We start from the raw sequence: 18,577 nt of genomic DNA on the forward strand, positions 1-18,577 counted from the left end.
GACGAAATTGTAGTCCTAACTCCTAAATTTAATCCCTAAAAAAAAAAAAAAAACCTCAGTCCTAACTATTTTGTACACATTCCAAAATTTCAAGTTTAGAAGCATAACTATTTAGTCTATTTAGTTCTTTAACGGCAAGTAAATATACTTTTTAAAATTTGTTAGTTTTCTTTTTCCTTTAGTTATTGTAGACACTTTCCTTAAGTTGAATTTCCCATTTATTGACAATCACATTGCTAAATTTCAGTAATTCTATTGGATTATTGGGTCGTCATAGACAGACACTTCAAGTAAGAAAGATCTCATAGCTTTCTTTCCAACACAGCCAAATTTTACGAAAATATAAGTTTCCTTACGCTGGGGGTTTCCATTTACCCTAAAAAAACTGTTGATTTTATTTCGATTTTATGATTATTACATGGTTTGCCCGCTAAAAACCGGACTATAGTACGAGGAAATAACCATTACAGACACTCACGAACTCAGCTTACTACACAGTATTGGTTATACAACAATACTAATGAGCTTTTATTTGTTTGTTTTTTTTCCTTGTTTTAAGCTTTAACTCCCAACAGCTTCTTCAGGTCCTTCTGCAATTGCGAAAACAATGAAGATTTAACAAGCAATTAGAAAACTATGTGGCTGGCTACTGAATCAGACTACAGTATTTTGATGATGATTAAGTGACAAGAGACATTACCTCAATGCTGAGAGGAGAAGTAGTTGGCGCGTAACGGTCGACGACATTCCCATCTTTGTCAACCAAGAACTTGGCAAAGTTCCACTTGATGCCGTCTCCAAAAAGCCCGCCTTTGCTTGCTTTCAGAAACTTGTAGATTGGTGCAGCTTTCTCACCGTTCACATCAACCTTCATTTCAAAGTGCAAAATGTAGAATCAAATCCAGGTAGAGAAAATAATACTTGAAAAAAAAAAAAACAATATGATTTGAAAATGATTCACTTTTCCTAAAAAAGATCTTGAATACTTCGGTTACAGTTCAAAACAAGAGTCATCATCATCCCATTTTCAAAGGAAAAAGCTATTAGTTCCAACAATATGATCCAAAAAATGATTCACTGATACTACAAAAGATTGCAACAATTCTCAAATATAATGGCTGACTGAGTTTGAGATAGTACACAATGAGAAGGCTAGTTAACTTCTTGCGTTAGTGTACCTTGTCGAAAATGGGGTACTCAGCCTTGAAACGGGTACAAGCAAACTGAACAATCTCTTCATTAGAACCAGGCTCTTGATTCCCAAACTGGTTACAGGGGAACGCAAGAATCTCAAAACCTAAAATCCAAAATTGTAACCATAAACAACAAACACAATCATCAAAACCATGATTACGAACAAGCAAACAAACAAACTAGCAACAAAGTTATATATATATACCTTGGTCTTTGTATTTCTCATATAGCTGTGCAAGCTCAGTATAGTTCGAATTAGTCAATCCACTGCAAACGAAAACAAACTAAGTCACTTAAAACCAATGAACCTAAAAGATCAAAAAATCAAATTTTAAAAAAAAATTGAAAGTGTTACCATTGAGAAGCAACGTTCACAATCAATAGAACCTTCCCTTTGTAGATGTTTAGATCAACATCGTTACCCTTAGCATCCTGAATTCAAAATTCAAAAAATCGGATCCAAACAAAATTAAACTCAGAGAAACAAACCTAATCAATTCAATCGTAAGAGAGAATCAAAACAAACCTTGACGGTGAAATCGTAAATAGATTTGGATTCGGAAGAAGCAGCCATGGAATGCTCCGATCTAGAAAAATTAGCTCCCGTTGCGAAGATCGGAAGAGAAGTAATAGTGATCCGATGAGAACTGAGAAAAGGTTTCGCAGATGAAAACAGAGGAAGACGCGATGATGAACGTCGAAGCAGAGGAGAACTGATTCTGGTTATATAGAGAAGACGAACGGAGGATCTAAACATTTGCGGAAAAGTGAAGATTCGTTTTTTTCACAAGGATTTTAGATATTTTTATTTTGGCTTGAACCGTTCAGTGGTTGGAGAATGAAATAGACACGTGGTATGCATATGAGGAAGCCACGTTGGAGAGACTAGTCGGAAACACTCGGGTGTGTGTGTGCGCGTACGTCATTGGTTGCGTTTATTGTGGCGGTGTGTTATGTGAACGCTGGTCCTCAATTTTGGCCCACTAATTATTTTATTTTTTCCCAGATATTTATTGCATAATTCTAAAAAGAGGAGTTTCTCAAAAATACTGTTTACCAAAGCTAAATTTTCAACACTAAATCTTAATTTTAAAATTATACTTTAAATTTTAAAAAATTTAATACAAATCCAAAAAATTAATTTCTAAACCTACAAAAAAACAACTTTTGTGTTTGTACTATTTTTGAAAAATTAAAAACTAATTTTTTTTGATGATTTTAAAAAAATAAATTAAATTATACTTTTCGTTGATAAAACTTAAAAATATTATATTTTTGAAAAACTTAAATGTTCTTATTGTTGTTCGTATTTAATTTTTTTGTGCATTAGTAAATATATATGAACTTCTTTTAGACCGGATAGGTGTGAAATATAAAATATGCTTCACATCTGAAAAAAAAAATGTATATATATATATATATATATATATATATATATATACTTGGATTTGGAGTTCTCTATCTAAATAGTCGAATCTAGAAGCTCACAAAAATGAAAAAAAAAAAAAAATAAAGAAGACAAACTTTAATTAGGCGAATTTCGTTTCCTGTACGTACCAAACTGGGAATCTTGGACACGTTGATGCTTTCTGATTCTTAAAACTATTCTTGAAAAGGAAACACACTCATGAATACGATCCATTAAATAAACTATAGAACGTTTTCAAATGAACAAACTTGTAGCTAAAATAAATCGAAATTCAAAATAAAATAGCATATATCTATCATTCACCAATGAGAATATTAGAATAAAAATACATGCAGCCAATATAAAAGGGGACTTTTAGAGCTAAAGCATACTATCCGTTCGGGCAGGCAAGCGGCGGAAGAAGTTAACTGGAACAGAAGGAAGCCGGTGCCGGAACCTTGGGTGCCTCATCGTGAAGAAACCAGCCAACGCTACAACGATCTGAATCGGTGTTATGAAGAAAACAATGGCCGCAAGAAAGCAAAATATAACAAATATTGCGGTCGCGCGTGGATCTCTCCAGCTTAAAAGTGCTTGAAAACGCTCTCCTTGCGTTGCAAGATCTCCAATCACGGTTTGAATCCTCCCGGCCACGCTTCTAAGCCGGTCATACCTTAACCGCACCATGTCAGGGCTTCTGGTGGTTGGAAACGTATCAAACTCCTCGTCAAGCTCGTCTGGATGGACCGCCTCAGCCTGAGAGATTTTCGTGTTCATGTGCGGTGGATAACGCGGTCTAAAACGGTAGTTCCAAAGCCCGATGAGAAACATGTAGAGAAACATTGTTGGTAGGATCAGTTCTGGGAGACAGACAAGCATCAGAAACAGAACATGAACGAGAACTGTCGTGATTGGGTTTCTCCACGAGCAAATGTCGGAAAACCACTTCCCAACCGCGATGACGCCAGAGAAAACTGTCATCATCCTGAAGAAATTGGCTTTGCTCTTACGCATACTCCACAGATGTGAATCTGTGTCCGACATAAACTCAATGATCTCTTTCCTTAGAGGAGGCTCTGCTCTGCCTAGCCGTGCAGCCACTATATTCACTGCTTGGTGCCGAAGCATGTCCTGCTGCATAACCGAGAATGGTCTTACGTAATGCATTTTGGGCAAAAGCGGTTTTGTGTATTGGTAAAGCATGTTTGCAAACGAGATGCATGTGAACCTCACAGCCATATGCAGCTCCCCCATCTTCTTTACCCCAGTAGGGTGAAGAACAAGCAACGGATAAGAATGTGTGTAGATTCTTCCGGTCTCTAAAGTAGACAACCTTATACGGATCTTCCCAATCTTCACATCTCTGTTTCCCTTTTCACCGATCTGTCCATTATCAAACACACCAACGGTTAAAACCGTAGCTGGATCAAATACTTCCCACGTATACTGCTCGTTATACTTGGGGCTCAAGTTATCCACCATTGTCCTCGTTCTAACCCATTTTTGGCCGTATTTTCCAACGCAGAAAGTGTCAGAGGTTCCTCTTCCTTCTCTAGTTTTCATCGGGTGAAGTCCAACAGCGTTTAGAATCCCAAGCTCAAGTACTCCAATCGGTTGTCTCCAGAGCGGTCTAGCGGATGGGCGGAGATCGCTGCTGTAATGAGTTGACTCATCCAAAACATGGTATCCTCCTTCAAGACAAACTCGGAGATGAATCCTCATTGAGAATTTTTCTCTCTTGAGCTGATCCACATCTACAACAACTGGTCTCTCTAGATTAAACCTATCAAAACACATTTTTATCAAAACCACAAAATATATAAAACCTTTAAATTTTATCTATTATGCGTCTAGAATCGTAAGTAGAAGCCTTACCACCGGGCATGTATCATATGGTCATCAGCTCGCTTCTCTACTGTGTTTAAAGGAATGTAAGTACGACCAACTATCTCATCCTTTCCTGGAGCCACCCGGTCCTCGACAGTGAGAACCAAATGGTCTTCAAAGGGCTCCGCAACAACAAACAAAAAGTCTTCGTTCCATACCGCACCAAGGGTTCGAGCTTGGCAGGGCCTGGTCTTCATGACTTGGTTTCCTAGCTGCGCTTTGACATAAACATCAGGGAACCTAGTTTTGTCTGTCGGAATCAAGTCTTGTGCTTCGATCACGTTCACACGCACGTACCATAGACGAGGCGCATGGTAGACCTATTCTTAAACAAAGAACAATCACTATTAAATTATTTGCTTCAGATTCAACAAAAGCAACGTGACATCAATAAAATTTGTAATCACAAAATTAATATCTAGCTACATTGAATTTACGTGTTAAATATTCAGAATAAATATATTAAACATTGGCATTTTTATCAGATAAATTATGGGAAACACTTTTTTTCTTTCTTTCTTTCTTTCTTTCATATGAGTTTGGTGTTTACGCTTACAATTTACATTAGAATCTTGGTTTTTAATTTGAAAAGAATGCATCACTATAAATATAAACAATAAAAATATAAAATCAAGGTCATTGTACCTTTGAGCGAAGAACGGCAGAGATGGCTGGAGAACAATCAACAGGCATTGCAGTATCAGAATGCCAAGCATCAGAGAAAGCTTCATCCGCTTGTGTACCAATCCAAACAGCGAGCATTAGCTCGCCCTTGATCTTCTCCCCTTTCTTGTCCTCTAATCTATACCATTGCGGAGCAAGAGGGCTATCAGGAGGCACACGAAGAGGGATATCGTTAATGTCAAACCGAACAAACCCGACATAATCGTCTTTCAAAAGATCTTTGTCCTTAACCACTACTTCCAACATCGAGGCTTGCATTCGCTCTTTCGCGAATGCAAACACTTGATTCCATTCCGGATGTTGTCTCTTCTCAAAATGTCTTGTGATTCCTTTGTAGTTCCCCACTTTCACCTATAAAAACAAAATATCTTTAGAAAAAACAATTCTTGATTTGAGTAAAGTTTTTTTTAATGATACATTAGTTACCTCGACAAAAGGATCAACACTTCCTGTTATATCCATTATTGGTAGTTCACGAGCTTTGACTACGCGGACATAGAGGAAATACATTCTCTCGACAAGATCATAAGTACTCGTAGCGGTTTTGTCTTTGTGGATAACACGCCCACCAACGACTCTTCCACCACCAAGATGCGGGCTTGTTTCCTTAAGGGCGAAATCTGCTGGCTGAGCCGAAGCAATAGAATGCGCATGAACTAGCTTTGAAGGTGGTGGTGGTTGGGGTCTCATTTCGTCTACTTGGTGCTTTGGCACATAATGGTTATGATGTTCATTATTATGATCCGGTTCAGCGGCTGAGGAAGAGGGTTGGTTAGACCCTTGTGGATGTTGTTGTTGTTGATGTTCTTGAGCATTGTTCGGGAGATTGTAAAAGACATGTCGTTTGTCGGATCTATGTTCTACCTTCATTGCTGAAACTGTTACACATTTAAAAAAAAATAGTTCAAGTAAACTACACTGTTGTTCTAAACAATCGTAACAAACAAATAAATCAAACTAAACTGAACCAAATTTTACATCTAAATTGAATAAGTATTTGTTTATATTACCACTTATTTTAGTATATTTTTTTATAGCAGAACAAACCGGATCGAAATTAAACAAGATCCAAAATTTAGTGTAAGCAAATACAATTGAATAAACGGAGAATCATATTTTAAAGATTTATTTAAATGCCCACCACTTCTTAACTTATTTAATTACAATTGATTACAAAATCATGAAATTCGTATTTATTATGTTGTTTATAAAAATTATTTCTAATTCATGAAAATTTTGAGAAAGCACTAAGGTTTAATTTGACTCCCAACTCTCAAGAACCAAAATCCGGACCACAAAAAAAAAATCAAATGCCCTTCCCAATCAACGAATGGTATCATCAGAGCTGAATTTAATACCTCTTGGGAGCCCCGGATCAAGATTATCTTGATGATCATTAGAAGCAGCAGAGGATTTTAAAGAAGCCTCGTCGGTTATGTAAACTTTCAAACCTAGCTCACCTCTCACACGAGAGAAGATACCACGTCTCTCCATGGGAAAGTGAAGAACAACAGCATCAGAATGAGGAACAAAAGAGGTCCCTGAGAGAGATACCTTGCCAAGGAAGGAACGTCCATTTGTAGATCTGTTGTGGCTATAAGCTTGAGCTTCAAGATTGAGATAGTGAAGACGAGATGGATCTGAGATGTTAAAGAAGAAACTCTCGTTCCAAACCGGGTTTAAGTCACGATCTTTGATCGTTGTTCGGTGCTTCTGACCGTCGAAGTAAAGCTCGACGTAAGCGTTTGATGTACCTTGCCCGTCTTTTGGGAAGAGATTGTGTGCTCCGATCACGTCCACGCCAAGTTTTAGATTGCTCATCATCATGACCGTCGATCTTCTTCTCTTGAATTTGTCGAAAACTTTGTTTGATCTGTTGAAGAATCACATTGAAGTGAAGAGAAACTTGTAGTAGAATCAAGCTCACAACTTCAATCTTGATAAAAGGTTCTTGAAATTATATACTACATTATAATATTATTTGCACATGCATATGCATTCATTAGTATTATGTCTAAGTTGTGGAGAAAAATTAAATAATTATGGAAAGACCAACTTAGATTTCAAGTAAGGGTAGACACAGTTTCTTGGGATTTTCTTAAATGTTTCTCATCTTGGAAAAAATCAGAACCGACTTTATTGTATACATGTATAATAATGCATATTAATTTTATAAATTAATATGATATGGTGTGCCTTAATATATTGACATGAGTTATAAATACGATATGGTGTACCTCAACCTATAGTTAATTTTTGAAAGTATATAGAAGAAAATAATAAGTACAAAGAAAAGAATAATTCTTTAACAGAGTTATATATAAAATAGTAAGGCTTCTTATAGTTCACTCTTCTTTGTTTTTCAATATCTTTTAATTTTAAGTTACATATCAATTATACAATTTTGATGGTAATATTAAGACTATGCAGATTCAAAAATATTAATTATGCACACAATAAAGAAATCAAGATAAAGAAGTTACCACTATTATTTAATTTGGATGTTTTATTATTTTCTTACATATTAATGTATGGTTTCTTTATTTATAAGTATGCAATGTTTTGAAAAAAAAATGTAATAGATTTATCAGATAAAATATCCTTAACTCTCTCTTATCTTTAATTTTTTCTAATATATATTTTTAGTATATTCATCATTAGATTTAGCTTTTGTGATCCAACATATAGTTATATAAAAATAATTATAATAATTATTTAATTCAGATCTAGTGGTTTAGAGGTTTTTATATTTTTGAAGACAATAGATTAACAGTATTCCTTACTTATAATTCCTCCATAAATGGTATATATAAATACAATGGCAAAATATTGATTTTTTTTGTTGTTGTTTTTTTTGGGTGGAATTTGTTAAAATTATTTTATGATAATGGTTTCGGCTTTTTCATAAGTGGTATGGATTCGGGTTACAAGCTAATCAAACAAATTCTATACATGTATTGAATTCAAATAATATACATTGGGTTGCTATAAAAGTTAGAGATTTTCAAATCGTTTATCTTTTCCGTTATTCCAATTGAATATACGAAATAAGCTGTCGTTTTTATATGAGATTCTAACTGAGATTAAAAGATGATTGGCTACAATGTTGGATGTTAAATCAATGTATTATTCCTCACATTAGGCATACTGATTTTTGGACTATTCATCTTCGACAATGCATCAACTTTCCTACATAAGAACACAACATTAAAATTGTAAAAAGTTAAATTACCATCTCCATTATTGATATTGTTTTTTTTCTTCATTATGAAGCCTCACTGCCAAAACCAACCACATTTCGAAACAGCTTATTGGTGTCTTTTTGAGAACTATAAAACTATTTTTAAAAATATTGATTGTTTAGTGACATTTTTGTACATTGCATTTTTCAAAAATCATTTGCAAATCTATTATTTGTGGTATTTTCTTATATTTGAAGTTTCTCAAACAACTATTCTTTTGTCAACTCACATAAAATTTCAATATTTAACTATTTAAATTGTTATCTCAACAAAATTTGTAATATATATTTTTAGCATACTCATCATTGTATTTTGTTTTGTGATCCAACATTTAATTAATTAAAATCATTATAAGATTATTTTTTAAATTTTTTATGGTTGAAGGGTTTTTCTAATTAAATTAAAAGAAAAAATGATTTGATATTCTATTTTCAGTCAAACTTATACTGTAAAGATGAAACCATTAGAAGTAAACCTATCAATATAACATAAATTAAGTGGAATATAAAATAGATTAAGAATGTTAGCTTTTGATTGTACATCATATGATTTTATAGGAAATATATTAATTTGTTACATATAAAATACTTTGAATTTTAGTTAAAAGATATTTTATGTAATGTGTTAGTTTATATGAACAACTTAGACTAAAGGTTTTGAATATTTTAGTATATTTTCATTTCTATCACTAATTTTTTACCTCAATGTTCAAAAATACTTAAAAACTATTATCAAAATTTAACAATAAAATGAATAAATTCATGAGATAGGTAAATATGATTAATATTTATATAATTAAAAAATTTGGTGTTATACAATTTGAATAAATAAAATTGTTAAAAATGTTATGAACATTTAGAAAATTTATTTGTTGATACTTTTATAATTATTAAATGAATTAAAATTCATTAACACAACTAATTTTACAAAATCAGCATATCTATATACAAACTACTGCCTAGATTAGGATTATGGTTTCAAACATTTTCTGTCTGGAATTGTTTGGGTAAACTGAAATTTTTCATATGCTGTAGATGAATGGCCATGATGATTACCGCCGCTGCCATCTTAGTACCATTACCGAACATTTGCTTCTGTCTGGAAATGTAAATTGTTTGGGTAATTTGAATTTTACATATGTCTAGATGGATGGTCACCATGATGCTCACAAGCGCCGTAGTAGTCTCACTACCGCAGACGTATCACCACTAGTCTCCTGTTTTATGTGTTGCTTAAATGTGTTATTGTGCCTGAACATTATATGTACCAGCTTGATGCTTCATACTCCGAGTATCAAAGAAGGCAAAACAACTTTGGAAATAACGCTCATGAGGGTGGTCCAAAACAGAACAAGCAAATCATTCGCCAGAACCAGAACCTTCCTCTAAGCCAACAACAACCCACTGGTAAATATCTAAACACCCTTGGACAGAACAGGCAAAGGGATCCTCGCCGTAACCATAACCCTCCTCTATGCCAACAATAACCCTGGTCAATATCCAAACACTCTTGGAAAGAACTACAACTATAGTACTCTCACTCTCAGGCAAGGACAGAACAACTCTAGCTCTATCAGGGATCCTCCCAGGCAGCAACACAACAAGCATAACTATATTCATGGCCCTTCTCATGATCGCTAGAACACTGATCGTAACCATCGTGATCAGTTGGGGTTTCTAACTAATCAATCAGAGAAAACTCTCTTGTCCGTTTTTTTGTTTGATTGAATTTGGTTCTTGGTGTTAAACCCTGTTTGGTTTGGTTGTAGATTGCTGCGGGTTTCACATTTTTTTTTGTTACTTTCCTTCTCTATACAACTCTTTAGTCCATCGAATTTGTTCCATCAGAAAAAATAACGGGTCAGATTTAAGATCTGGTCCATTAAAGTTGTATAGAGAAGGAAACAAACATAAGAAACTTAAAAGAGATATGAAGGTTTTGAGAGAGAGAGAGATGGAAGAAAATGAATAGTTGAAGGTGTGAGAGATGGGATATCGTTGTTGCTCCACCATTTGTAAACGCCTCTTCACTGATTCGGTCTTTGCTGTTACAATTCAGTTCCTATCTCTCTCTCGTGAAGTGATTCTGATGAAACGGTCATCAGAATTTTTTTTTCAAATCCATGAAATGATTTCTTTGTTATTGAAAAAAGAAAGAGGAGAGAAGAAGATAGAGAGATATGAGAGATCGAGATGTGAGAAAAGAAGAAAGATAATATAAGGGTAATTTTGTCATGTTCAGTGAATCAAAGTGTCTCTGACATTTTAGAGAATGTTAAATTGAAATGGCATTTATCTTGAGAAATAATACAATACATGGCATATTTGATTAATTTGATTATTTTCTCTTTCCATTATTCCAATTGAATATACGAAAAATAAGTTTTCGTTTTTATCTGGGATTTTAACTGAGATTAAAGATGATTGACTGCAATGTTTTGTGATCCAACATTTATTTAATTAAAATCATTATATGTTTATTTTCTTTAAATTTTGTGGTTTAAGGGTTTTCTTAATTAAATTAAAAGAAAAAACGATCTGATATTGTAGTTCCAGTCTAGCTTATACTGTAAAGATGAAACCATTAGAACTAAACCTAGCAATATAACTTAAATTAAGTGGAATATAAAATAGATTAAGAATGTTACCTTTTGATTGTACATCATATGATTTTATGGGAAATATATTAATTTGTTACATATAAAATATTTGAATTTTAGTTAAAAGATATTTTATGTAATGTGTTAGTTTATATGAACAACTTAGACTAAAGGTTTTGAATATTTTAGTATATTTTGATTTCTATCACTAATTTTTTACCTCAATGTTCAAAAATACTTAAAAACTATTATCAAAATTTAACAACAAAAGTGAATAAATTCAAGAGATAGGTAAATATGATTAATATTTATGTAAATTAAAACATTTGGTGTTGTATAATTTGAATAAATAAAAGTGTTAAAAATGTTATGAACATTTTGAAAATTTATTTGTTGATACTTTTATAATTATTAAATGAATTAAAATTCATTAACACAACTAATTTTACAAAACCAGCATATATATACACGAACTACTACCTAACATAGAGAAAAAAGGTCAACTCTTTCCCCTCTTTTTGTTGATCGGATGAGATGGATTCAAGACAAAATATATATTAAAGATGAAAAACCATATTATTATACCGAAATAAATGCAGAGGCGTATACAAAAAGGTCAAGACTTCATTCATGCATGCATATCTAAAAGAAACAATTTGATCCACCATTTAAGGTAAAGATCCTAGAAAAACGCTGATGTCACATGAGTTTGTTTGACTTACGTATTGAGCTCAGAGCTCATAGGATATAAATTTCCACCGATAGTTGTAGTACTAGGCTAAGTAAATAAAATTTCCATATTATTAATTCAGAATACATTCGGTAGAGTAATTTTTTATTTGTAAGATATACATAATTAAATCATTACCAATTAAATAAATATTGAATTTTGAAGCTATTATTTGTAATATCCAAAAAAACATATTAAAATCTAGTGATGATTAAAGAGACTATTTTATCATCCGAAATACATTTGTGTGCATGCATATATATATTAAGGAAGCGGGACTTTAGATTTTTATGGACTCCCATACAACGATTTAACTTCTGTCCCATCAAAATCCTAATCTTAAGACATCCTATGATCCTTAGTTCTTTCCATGCAATGAAGAAGATGAAAACGTATATTTTAGTTCATTATACCAGTTTCCAACATTCATGCTTTGAACTGCTCAAAGCCTCAAAGTATGTAAAATTACCATAGTAACAAAAAAATTTGTAGACAGTTAACCGTTTAGAACGGATATAAAATGTTTTAGTGAAGAAAATAGTCAACTTAAATCATATGAGATTGAATGATTTGGTCAGATGATCAATATAAAATGTAAACAAATTCTTTTCCTAACTCACATGATTGAAATTTGAAAGATTTGGATTTCCGCTGATCTCATCTCTTCTCCCACTTGTTGTCTCCTCACCTATTCTACTAGAGCAGTCAACGTAAAAAGCACATGGACTATAAAATATGTACAGTGTGTGATAGTTTTATTAATATAGACAGACAATGCATGACGTTTCTTGTGACAAAAACCAGCATGACGTTCTATTTTATAGTTCCATAACATCGTCCTGTCTTTGAAGAAACGTCGACGTCCTCTCGAATCTGTAACTCCATTGAAACTGGGAAAATTTGAAAATTCCCAATTTCTAAGACCTAATTTGAGAAACTAGGTTTGTTCTTTTCTCTTTTCTTCGTTTCAATTACTTACAGGTTTGGGGACTTGGACTCTCCTTTGTTTTCAATTCGTGTGTTTCTGATGCTTAAGGGTTTATTAATCGAAACTGTAACTGTAAATTGCAAATGTCATATGCTGAAGCTTTTGACATTGAAAAGTTTCAGTCTTTTGTAAGCAAAAAGCTTTTGACATTGAAAAGTTTCAGTCTTTTGTAAGCAAAACGCTTTTGACATTGAAAAGTTTCAGTCTTTTTGTAAGCAAGCAAGAAGCTTTTTGTAATTAACCACTTTTGCAGTTTCAAGGTAACATTTTTACTCAAATTTGAAGTAATGTTGGATGAGCGAGAATATGTTGTTTCTGATAAGTAGGATGTTGATTAAGTGATGATGAAGTTTGTTTGTATATTTTTAGAAATGGAAGCAAATAGAGAGAAGTATGCTGCTGATATATCTACCATAAAGGAAGCTCATGAGCGTATTAAGCCTTATATACACATAACTCCGGTGTTAACATCTGAATCTTTGAATATAATCTCCGGAAGAAGCTTGTTCTTTAAGTGTGAGTGCTTTCAGAAAGGGTGAGGGGGCTGACTTAGCACCAATGCTTTAATTTCAGTGAAGAGATTCTCTCATTTTCCTCTGTTTCGAATATTTGATCATTTTGTATTTCTGTTTAATGTGAAAATCAGTGGAGCTTTCAAATTCCGTGGAGCTTGCAATGCTGTTTTGTCGCTTGATCCTGAACAAGCAGCCAAAGGGGTTGTAACACACAGCAGGTTTTGTAAGAGTTTTGTTTCCATACTATGAAAGATTAATGCTTTTATTGTTTACTGATATCGTTTGTGCCTTATAGAAACTGATAGACTTAGTAGTGTTCATCTCTCTTACTGTTGATTTCTTCTATCAGTGGAAACCATGCTGCTGCGTTGTCTTTGGCTGCGAAGATGCAGGGAATCCCGGCGTATATTGTTGTACCCAAAGGTGCTCCACAGTGCAAAGTTGATAATGTGATCCGTTATGGTGGTAAGGTTATATGGAGTGAATCAACTATGTCTTCTAGAGAGACAGTAGCTTCAAAAGTTTTGCAGGAAACAGGTTCAGTTCTCATCCACCCATATAATGATGGACGCATTATCAGGTATTCTGCTTCTCTATGTTGGTGTTATATGTTCAGTTCTCAAATGTATGTTACTCACTAAAGCCTTATTTTGCTAGAAAGATAGAACTTTGAATCTCTTGAGTGGGCTCATTCACACAACAGGGAACTATATCCTCTAAAAGTTATTTCAATTTTCTTACACAAAAGTGCATATTAGGAATAATACTATGTTGAAGGAATCATCTCTGTTTTAATATGGGATTCCTTGTTCTTTGACGAGATAACTCTCATTTTTCTGCCTTAAATGCATTATGGTGAGTATTTAGTTCAGGTTATGGTTCTTGTAACAGTGGTCAGGGTACAATTGCATTGGAACTGCTAGAGCAAATCCAAGAGATTGATGCTATAGTTGTGCCGATAAGCGGTGGTGGATTGATATCTGGTGTGGCGCTTGCTGCCAAGTCGATTAAGCCTAGCATCCGAATTGTAGCCGCTGAACCTAAAGGAGCTGATGATGCGGCTCAGTCTAAGGTCGCTGGTAAAATCATCACTTTACCTGTGACTAATACAATAGCCGATGGCCTTCGAGCTTCTCTGGGAGATTTGACATGGTAAATTAATTCTTACTCTTATAACCTAAATGGCTAAATTGTTTCAAAATCTGTATCATTCCTTCTAAAAACGTCTTATATGCTATCAGGCCGGTGGTGAGAGACCTGGTAGATGATGTGATAACCTTGGAAGATTGTGAAATAATTGAAGCAATGAGAATGTGCTATGAGATACTAAAGGTCTCTATAGAACCAAGTGGGGCTATTGGTCTAGCAGCTGTTTTATCAAATAGTTTCCGTAGCAATCCTTCTTTGAGTGATTGCAAAAACATAGGAATTGTCCTCTCCGGAGGTAATGTTGATTTAGGCTCTCTATGGGCTTCGTTTAAGAGTTCAGAGTAAACATCTTTGTTTATAGCATTTGCTTCACTGCTCTCCTTAGTTATCAGTGATTATTGTACCACGGATTCTTGTTTATTGTTATTTGTGGTTTGTAAAAGTGATTTAATTTGAGGTTGATTTTGTAACCAAAGGGATACTTTTACTCTTTTAGCCTAGATGGAGTGTTACAGTTGACAAACATCTCTAGACGTAGACCATAAAATTTGGAGTACAGAGTGATTATTATTGCTTCATTATTATCCATGATCGTAGATAGTGATCACACGCGTACGCATATCTACGTACATACACACATACAACATAGACGAGGCTCTTAATTATTTAATGCTCCTTGGTAAGCAAAGAAGAGCTGGTGAGACCAGGAGCACGGGGCTTAGCCCTAAGGACAAAACACGACCCTGTAGTTAGTGTTGGTACAAGTGAAAGTGCTAGTCGGGTCGTCTTGTGGATAGCTGTAGGCGTCGGGACATCTCTGTTTGAAGAATCTTGAGAATCCAGTGCTACTACATGAACCTTGCCCGTTCGTACAACAATACTGGTTTGACCTATAAACCGTACACGGGTTATTGCAACCGCCCGGGGCTCTCAACTCGTTCGGACACTGTCCGTTTATGTCCGCATTACATATTATCCGCTTGCAATTCGAGCTTGTTGGGCTGGAAACAATACAACACACCGACAAAAGATTATCATAATGAAACATTTTGAAATATAGACAAAGAAAATTGCTTTTGGGAAATTTTTCATATTTATATTTATGATGATATATTCTCTTACCTAAACTCCATAGGGATGTTAAATCCATCGACAAGTGAGATGTCATAGAAGTCTAAGTTATTGTATTGGTTTAAAGCATACTCAGCCAACGTGTTTGGAGGCTGGCCCCAACCAGTACATTGAAGTCCACCACTACAATCACCGGTTTCGCATCGGCCACGACCCGAGGAATCAAAGTTACAGTTGGTCCGACCCCAAATCCGCGCCATTTTAGTGCCGGCCGCAACATCTAATCTCCATGACTGGCCAGCATTTAGACGCCGACCTCCTCCAGGGCTAGCGGCTGCCCACACGGTGTAGCTACATCGGTTAAGGATGTCGAATGTGGCAGCCGTCGCAGTGGAGATGAGGAAAATGATGGAGAATATGAACGTCGAGTGAGAGATGTTTGCCATCTCTTGCTGGTTCTATTACTTTTATGTGTGTGTGTCTGATCTTTTTGTTAATATTTATCATGGGTTTTATATTGAGGTAAGGGGTTATTTCTGTAATTTTGAACTACGTAAAATTTTTCAAACTGTATGATTCCAGCTGAAGTTATACGTTAGAAATTTTAGCTAGCCTGGATTTCATTCGTTAATGATGTTAGTGGGATATATGGACCATTGTGTCCACTAGCCACTAGGCTAAGCCCGAATACAAAGACTTCAGTTAAGGTAACTTCTTCTAAGTCAATTTGTGCTCCAATAATGCAAAACCACATACACCTTTATGTGTACTAATTTTGTCTATTGGGAGACTTTACTATGTTATTGACGAACACAAAAGTTTTGTTTTTAGATTGGTGTGTCTAAGATAAATGACAAGTGGATTTCTTGGTTTTTGGGGGTGATGGATCTATGGTTTAACCAAGTTTCTAGATCAAAACTTAAACCACATAAAGTTTCAGAACTTTTTTAAGATCCACACAAAATTGAGATTACACATTCTGAAATCTTAACAAACATCAGTCTTAAAATAAGTGACATCCGTCTCCTTTTACCTCAGAGATGGGATGCCACATGCCTTTTTAAATCTTATTTTCAGAAACTTTCTTCATTGAAAACCACTAGGTTAAACTTGTCTTCCTCACAAGTCACTACTCTTAAAAACGTCGTCATAAAACCAATATAGATACTAAAACAGGTCTCAAATAATAACTGGAGTCCTTGAACCACACAGTGAGATGAAGATTTACATAACTATTCAGAATTCTCATCTTAACTTGACAAAGAAAGAAAAGAGGATTACTCAGTAAAGTCCATCACATATACCTATACAATAATCATCAAAGCATATAGAATCATATACTTGCAACCTTATAGCGTACATTGTTTGTTAAGCTTGAATACGTAAAATTTCTTCTTGTTCGTAGCAACACACCCATACATGAACATTGTAAGGTTCACCCATCTCTCATGACCTTTTTATATATTTATAATACTTTTATTCATCTTGCTACATAATTTCAAAATTACAATGCAAAACATAGAGATTGAAAGAATTGAAGATACATGCAAGTAGGGAAATAGAAACTCTTGTGAAGCAATAAAAAGCATCGTGGAACCCGCTTCGATGTTTTACTGTTAGAAATAACGAAACCATCTGGCTAAGTAATTTTCTAATACGTTGGGACTTGGGAGAAACTCAAGCAAAAGAGTTCTTTTTTTTATATATACCCGATCGGCTGATCCAGTCTGCCCTAGGGGATCACACCAAAGTACTACCATGTGTACTGGTCGCTAACACCTAGGTGTTGGACTACCACACTGCCTAATCCTAATTTTTTTGCTTTCCAACTAATGCCTTGAGGTAGTCAGACCGCTTACATTTCTCATTATCAAATAAACCAATTGGGTTGGGGTCCTATTGACAGACTTTATGTTGTGAACAACACACAGAAGGTTCAAACTTGGAATGTGGAAGTTTCACTCTTTCACCCATGTTGGCCCTACCACTCGCCTACCACCTCTTGGGCAGCAGAAGAGTTCTTGTTTCGAAAAAAGAAGTCGATCTAAACGAGGCAAGCTTTGCGCTGAGAAGAAAGTGAATTTTCTTAATTATAGTAGACTACTATAAGTAGTGCGGCTAGTTTTGATCGCTAGAGGCTTAGCTTGCCACAATTGAGAGGCTGTGTTTTAATGCGTAGTCACTTTCATCAAATTTGTTAACGCTATACCATGTCAAAATTCCTCAAAAAATTGAAGTTATTTCATTTAAGGCAAAAAATGCATCATAAGAAATATACAGTCTTTTGTTTAATATGAGCTCCTGTGTCTTATGCAAATCAATAATCATATGGAAAATTAATAGTTGGAAACATATGTAAAATATCTTAATCTGAATATTGGGCGATGTTCTGCACCTCTAGCTGAACTATAGAGAGTTTATTACCGTTTATGCTTGGCCTGGGAGCAGCAAGTACCTAGGGTGGCATTGGAGGTTGATTCTGAAATAGTGGTAGGTTTTTTGACGGCAGGGATAAGTGATTGTCACCCGCTGTTCTTCCTGGTGCAGCTGTCCCATGACTTTCTTTCAAGGGACTGGATAGTCCGGATTTCGCATGTGTATAGAGAGACTAATTGTCTGGCTGATGGATTAGCTATCTATGCGTTCTCGTTACTTTTAGGCTTGCATACATTTATTGTTGTTTCAGATGCTGTTGAACCTTTTTTGGGGGATGATTTCTTGGGGCTTTCACGCTCTAGACGAGTCCGATTGTAGTTTCTTTTTTTCATAAGTTAATTTAATTTTGGGGGGCCTTGGTCACCCGGTGTTCAACCAAAAAAAATCTTAATCTGAAAAATATATATATATATATATATATATATAGGCGTTGACCACAAATTTGGAGTCAATAGGAGTGATTTAGTTCTTGTCGATGGATCTATCACCACATAATTTTATACATATGGTTTGCTTCCTAATTAAAAAACAAAGACAATTCACTTTTGTTGAAAGTCCCCTTAATTAAAAGTGGAACTTCTAGTGAATAGAGAGGTGCTTTTAGTTAAAGGTGTAAGAAAGCAATTGCATTCTAAATTGCATGGTTAGCGAGTCAATGTTTTTCTAGAAATATT

General features: G+C 34.6%; 4 protein-coding genes across 5 annotated transcripts; 1 reads left to right on the forward strand and 3 right to left on the reverse strand.

The window, feature by feature from the left end:
- Window positions 1-370: 370 nt before the first annotated feature.
- Window positions 371-2,155, reverse strand: LOC104737158 (putative phospholipid hydroperoxide glutathione peroxidase). Its single transcript, XM_010457269.3, has 6 exons — window positions 1,721-2,155; window positions 1,550-1,626; window positions 1,400-1,461; window positions 1,179-1,297; window positions 701-868; window positions 371-590 (listed from the first exon to the last, which is right to left on the reverse strand). The coding sequence occupies exons 1-6, from the start codon at window positions 1,949-1,951 to the stop codon at window positions 555-557; spliced, it is 693 nt and encodes a 230-aa protein (XP_010455571.1). The 5' UTR covers window positions 1,952-2,155; the 3' UTR covers window positions 371-554.
- Window positions 2,156-2,806: 651 nt separating this feature from the next.
- Window positions 2,807-7,284, reverse strand: LOC104737159 (multiple C2 domain and transmembrane region protein 7). The gene is made up of 5 exons (XM_010457270.2): window positions 6,532-7,284; window positions 5,600-6,051; window positions 5,135-5,524; window positions 4,478-4,809; window positions 2,807-4,385 (listed from the first exon to the last, which is right to left on the reverse strand). The coding sequence occupies exons 1-5, from the start codon at window positions 6,998-7,000 to the stop codon at window positions 2,984-2,986; spliced, it is 3,045 nt and encodes a 1,014-aa protein (XP_010455572.1). The 5' UTR covers window positions 7,001-7,284; the 3' UTR covers window positions 2,807-2,983.
- Window positions 7,285-12,534: 5,250 nt separating this feature from the next.
- Window positions 12,535-14,871, forward strand: LOC104737160 (serine racemase). 2 transcript variants are annotated; one of them, XM_010457271.3, is made up of 6 exons: window positions 12,535-12,685; window positions 13,102-13,267; window positions 13,379-13,465; window positions 13,597-13,827; window positions 14,139-14,399; window positions 14,489-14,871. In XM_010457271.3, exons 2-6 carry the CDS (start codon window positions 13,104-13,106, stop codon window positions 14,739-14,741), a joined length of 996 nt encoding a protein of 331 aa, XP_010455573.1. In that variant the 5' UTR covers window positions 12,535-12,685; window positions 13,102-13,103; the 3' UTR covers window positions 14,742-14,871. The 2 variants fall into 2 exon arrangements, with proteins under 2 accessions (XP_010455573.1, XP_010455574.1); XM_010457272.3 differs by having other exon boundaries at window positions 12,592-12,992.
- Window positions 14,872-14,943: 72 nt separating this feature from the next.
- LOC104737161 (osmotin-like protein OSM34) lies at window positions 14,944-16,003 on the reverse strand. Its single transcript, XM_010457273.3, has 2 exons — window positions 15,519-16,003; window positions 14,944-15,397 (listed from the first exon to the last, which is right to left on the reverse strand). The coding sequence occupies exons 1-2, from the start codon at window positions 15,911-15,913 to the stop codon at window positions 15,121-15,123; spliced, it is 672 nt and encodes a 223-aa protein (XP_010455575.1). The 5' UTR covers window positions 15,914-16,003; the 3' UTR covers window positions 14,944-15,120.
- Between the last annotated feature and the right edge of the window lie 2,574 nt (window positions 16,004-18,577).

Source organism: Camelina sativa, chromosome 13 (assembly GCF_030686135.1).
Source record: "Camelina sativa cultivar CO46 ecotype springtype chromosome 13, ASM3068613v1".
Taxonomy (NCBI): domain Eukaryota; kingdom Viridiplantae; phylum Streptophyta; class Magnoliopsida; order Brassicales; family Brassicaceae; genus Camelina; species Camelina sativa.

Excerpts from the sequence above, each read along its gene's own strand:
- LOC104737158 (XM_010457269.3), bottom strand. The coding sequence starts at position 1,951 with ATGTTTAGATCCTCCGTTCGTCTTCTCTATATAACCAGAATCAGTTCT. Across the intron at positions 1,298-1,399 it reads TGAGAAATACAAAGACCAAG|GTTTTGAGATTCTTGCGTTC; the intron begins GTATATATATAT and ends TTTGGATTTTAG. Across the intron at positions 869-1,178 it reads AGTACCCCATTTTCGACAAG|GTTGATGTGAACGGTGAGAA; the intron begins GTACACTAACGC and ends TTTGAAATGAAG.
- LOC104737159 (XM_010457270.2), bottom strand. The coding sequence starts at position 7,000 with ATGATGATGAGCAATCTAAAACTTGGCGTGGACGTGATCGGAGCACAC. Across the intron at positions 6,052-6,531 it reads TGATCCGGGGCTCCCAAGAG|TTTCAGCAATGAAGGTAGAA; the intron begins GTATTAAATTCA and ends AATGTGTAACAG. Across the intron at positions 4,810-5,134 it reads CTGCCGTTCTTCGCTCAAAG|GTCTACCATGCGCCTCGTCT; the intron begins GTACAATGACCT and ends GTTTAAGAATAG.
- LOC104737160 (XM_010457271.3), top strand. The coding sequence starts at position 13,104 with ATGGAAGCAAATAGAGAGAAGTATGCTGCTGATATATCTACCATAAAG. Across the intron at positions 13,268-13,378 it reads TGTGAGTGCTTTCAGAAAGG|TGGAGCTTTCAAATTCCGTG; the intron begins GTGAGGGGGCTG and ends TGTGAAAATCAG. Across the intron at positions 13,466-13,596 it reads GGGGTTGTAACACACAGCAG|TGGAAACCATGCTGCTGCGT; the intron begins GTTTTGTAAGAG and ends TTCTTCTATCAG.
- LOC104737161 (XM_010457273.3), bottom strand. The coding sequence starts at position 15,913 with ATGGCAAACATCTCTCACTCGACGTTCATATTCTCCATCATTTTCCTC. Across the intron at positions 15,398-15,518 it reads AACATCCCTATGGAGTTTAG|CCCAACAAGCTCGAATTGCA; the intron begins GTAAGAGAATAT and ends TATTGTTTCCAG.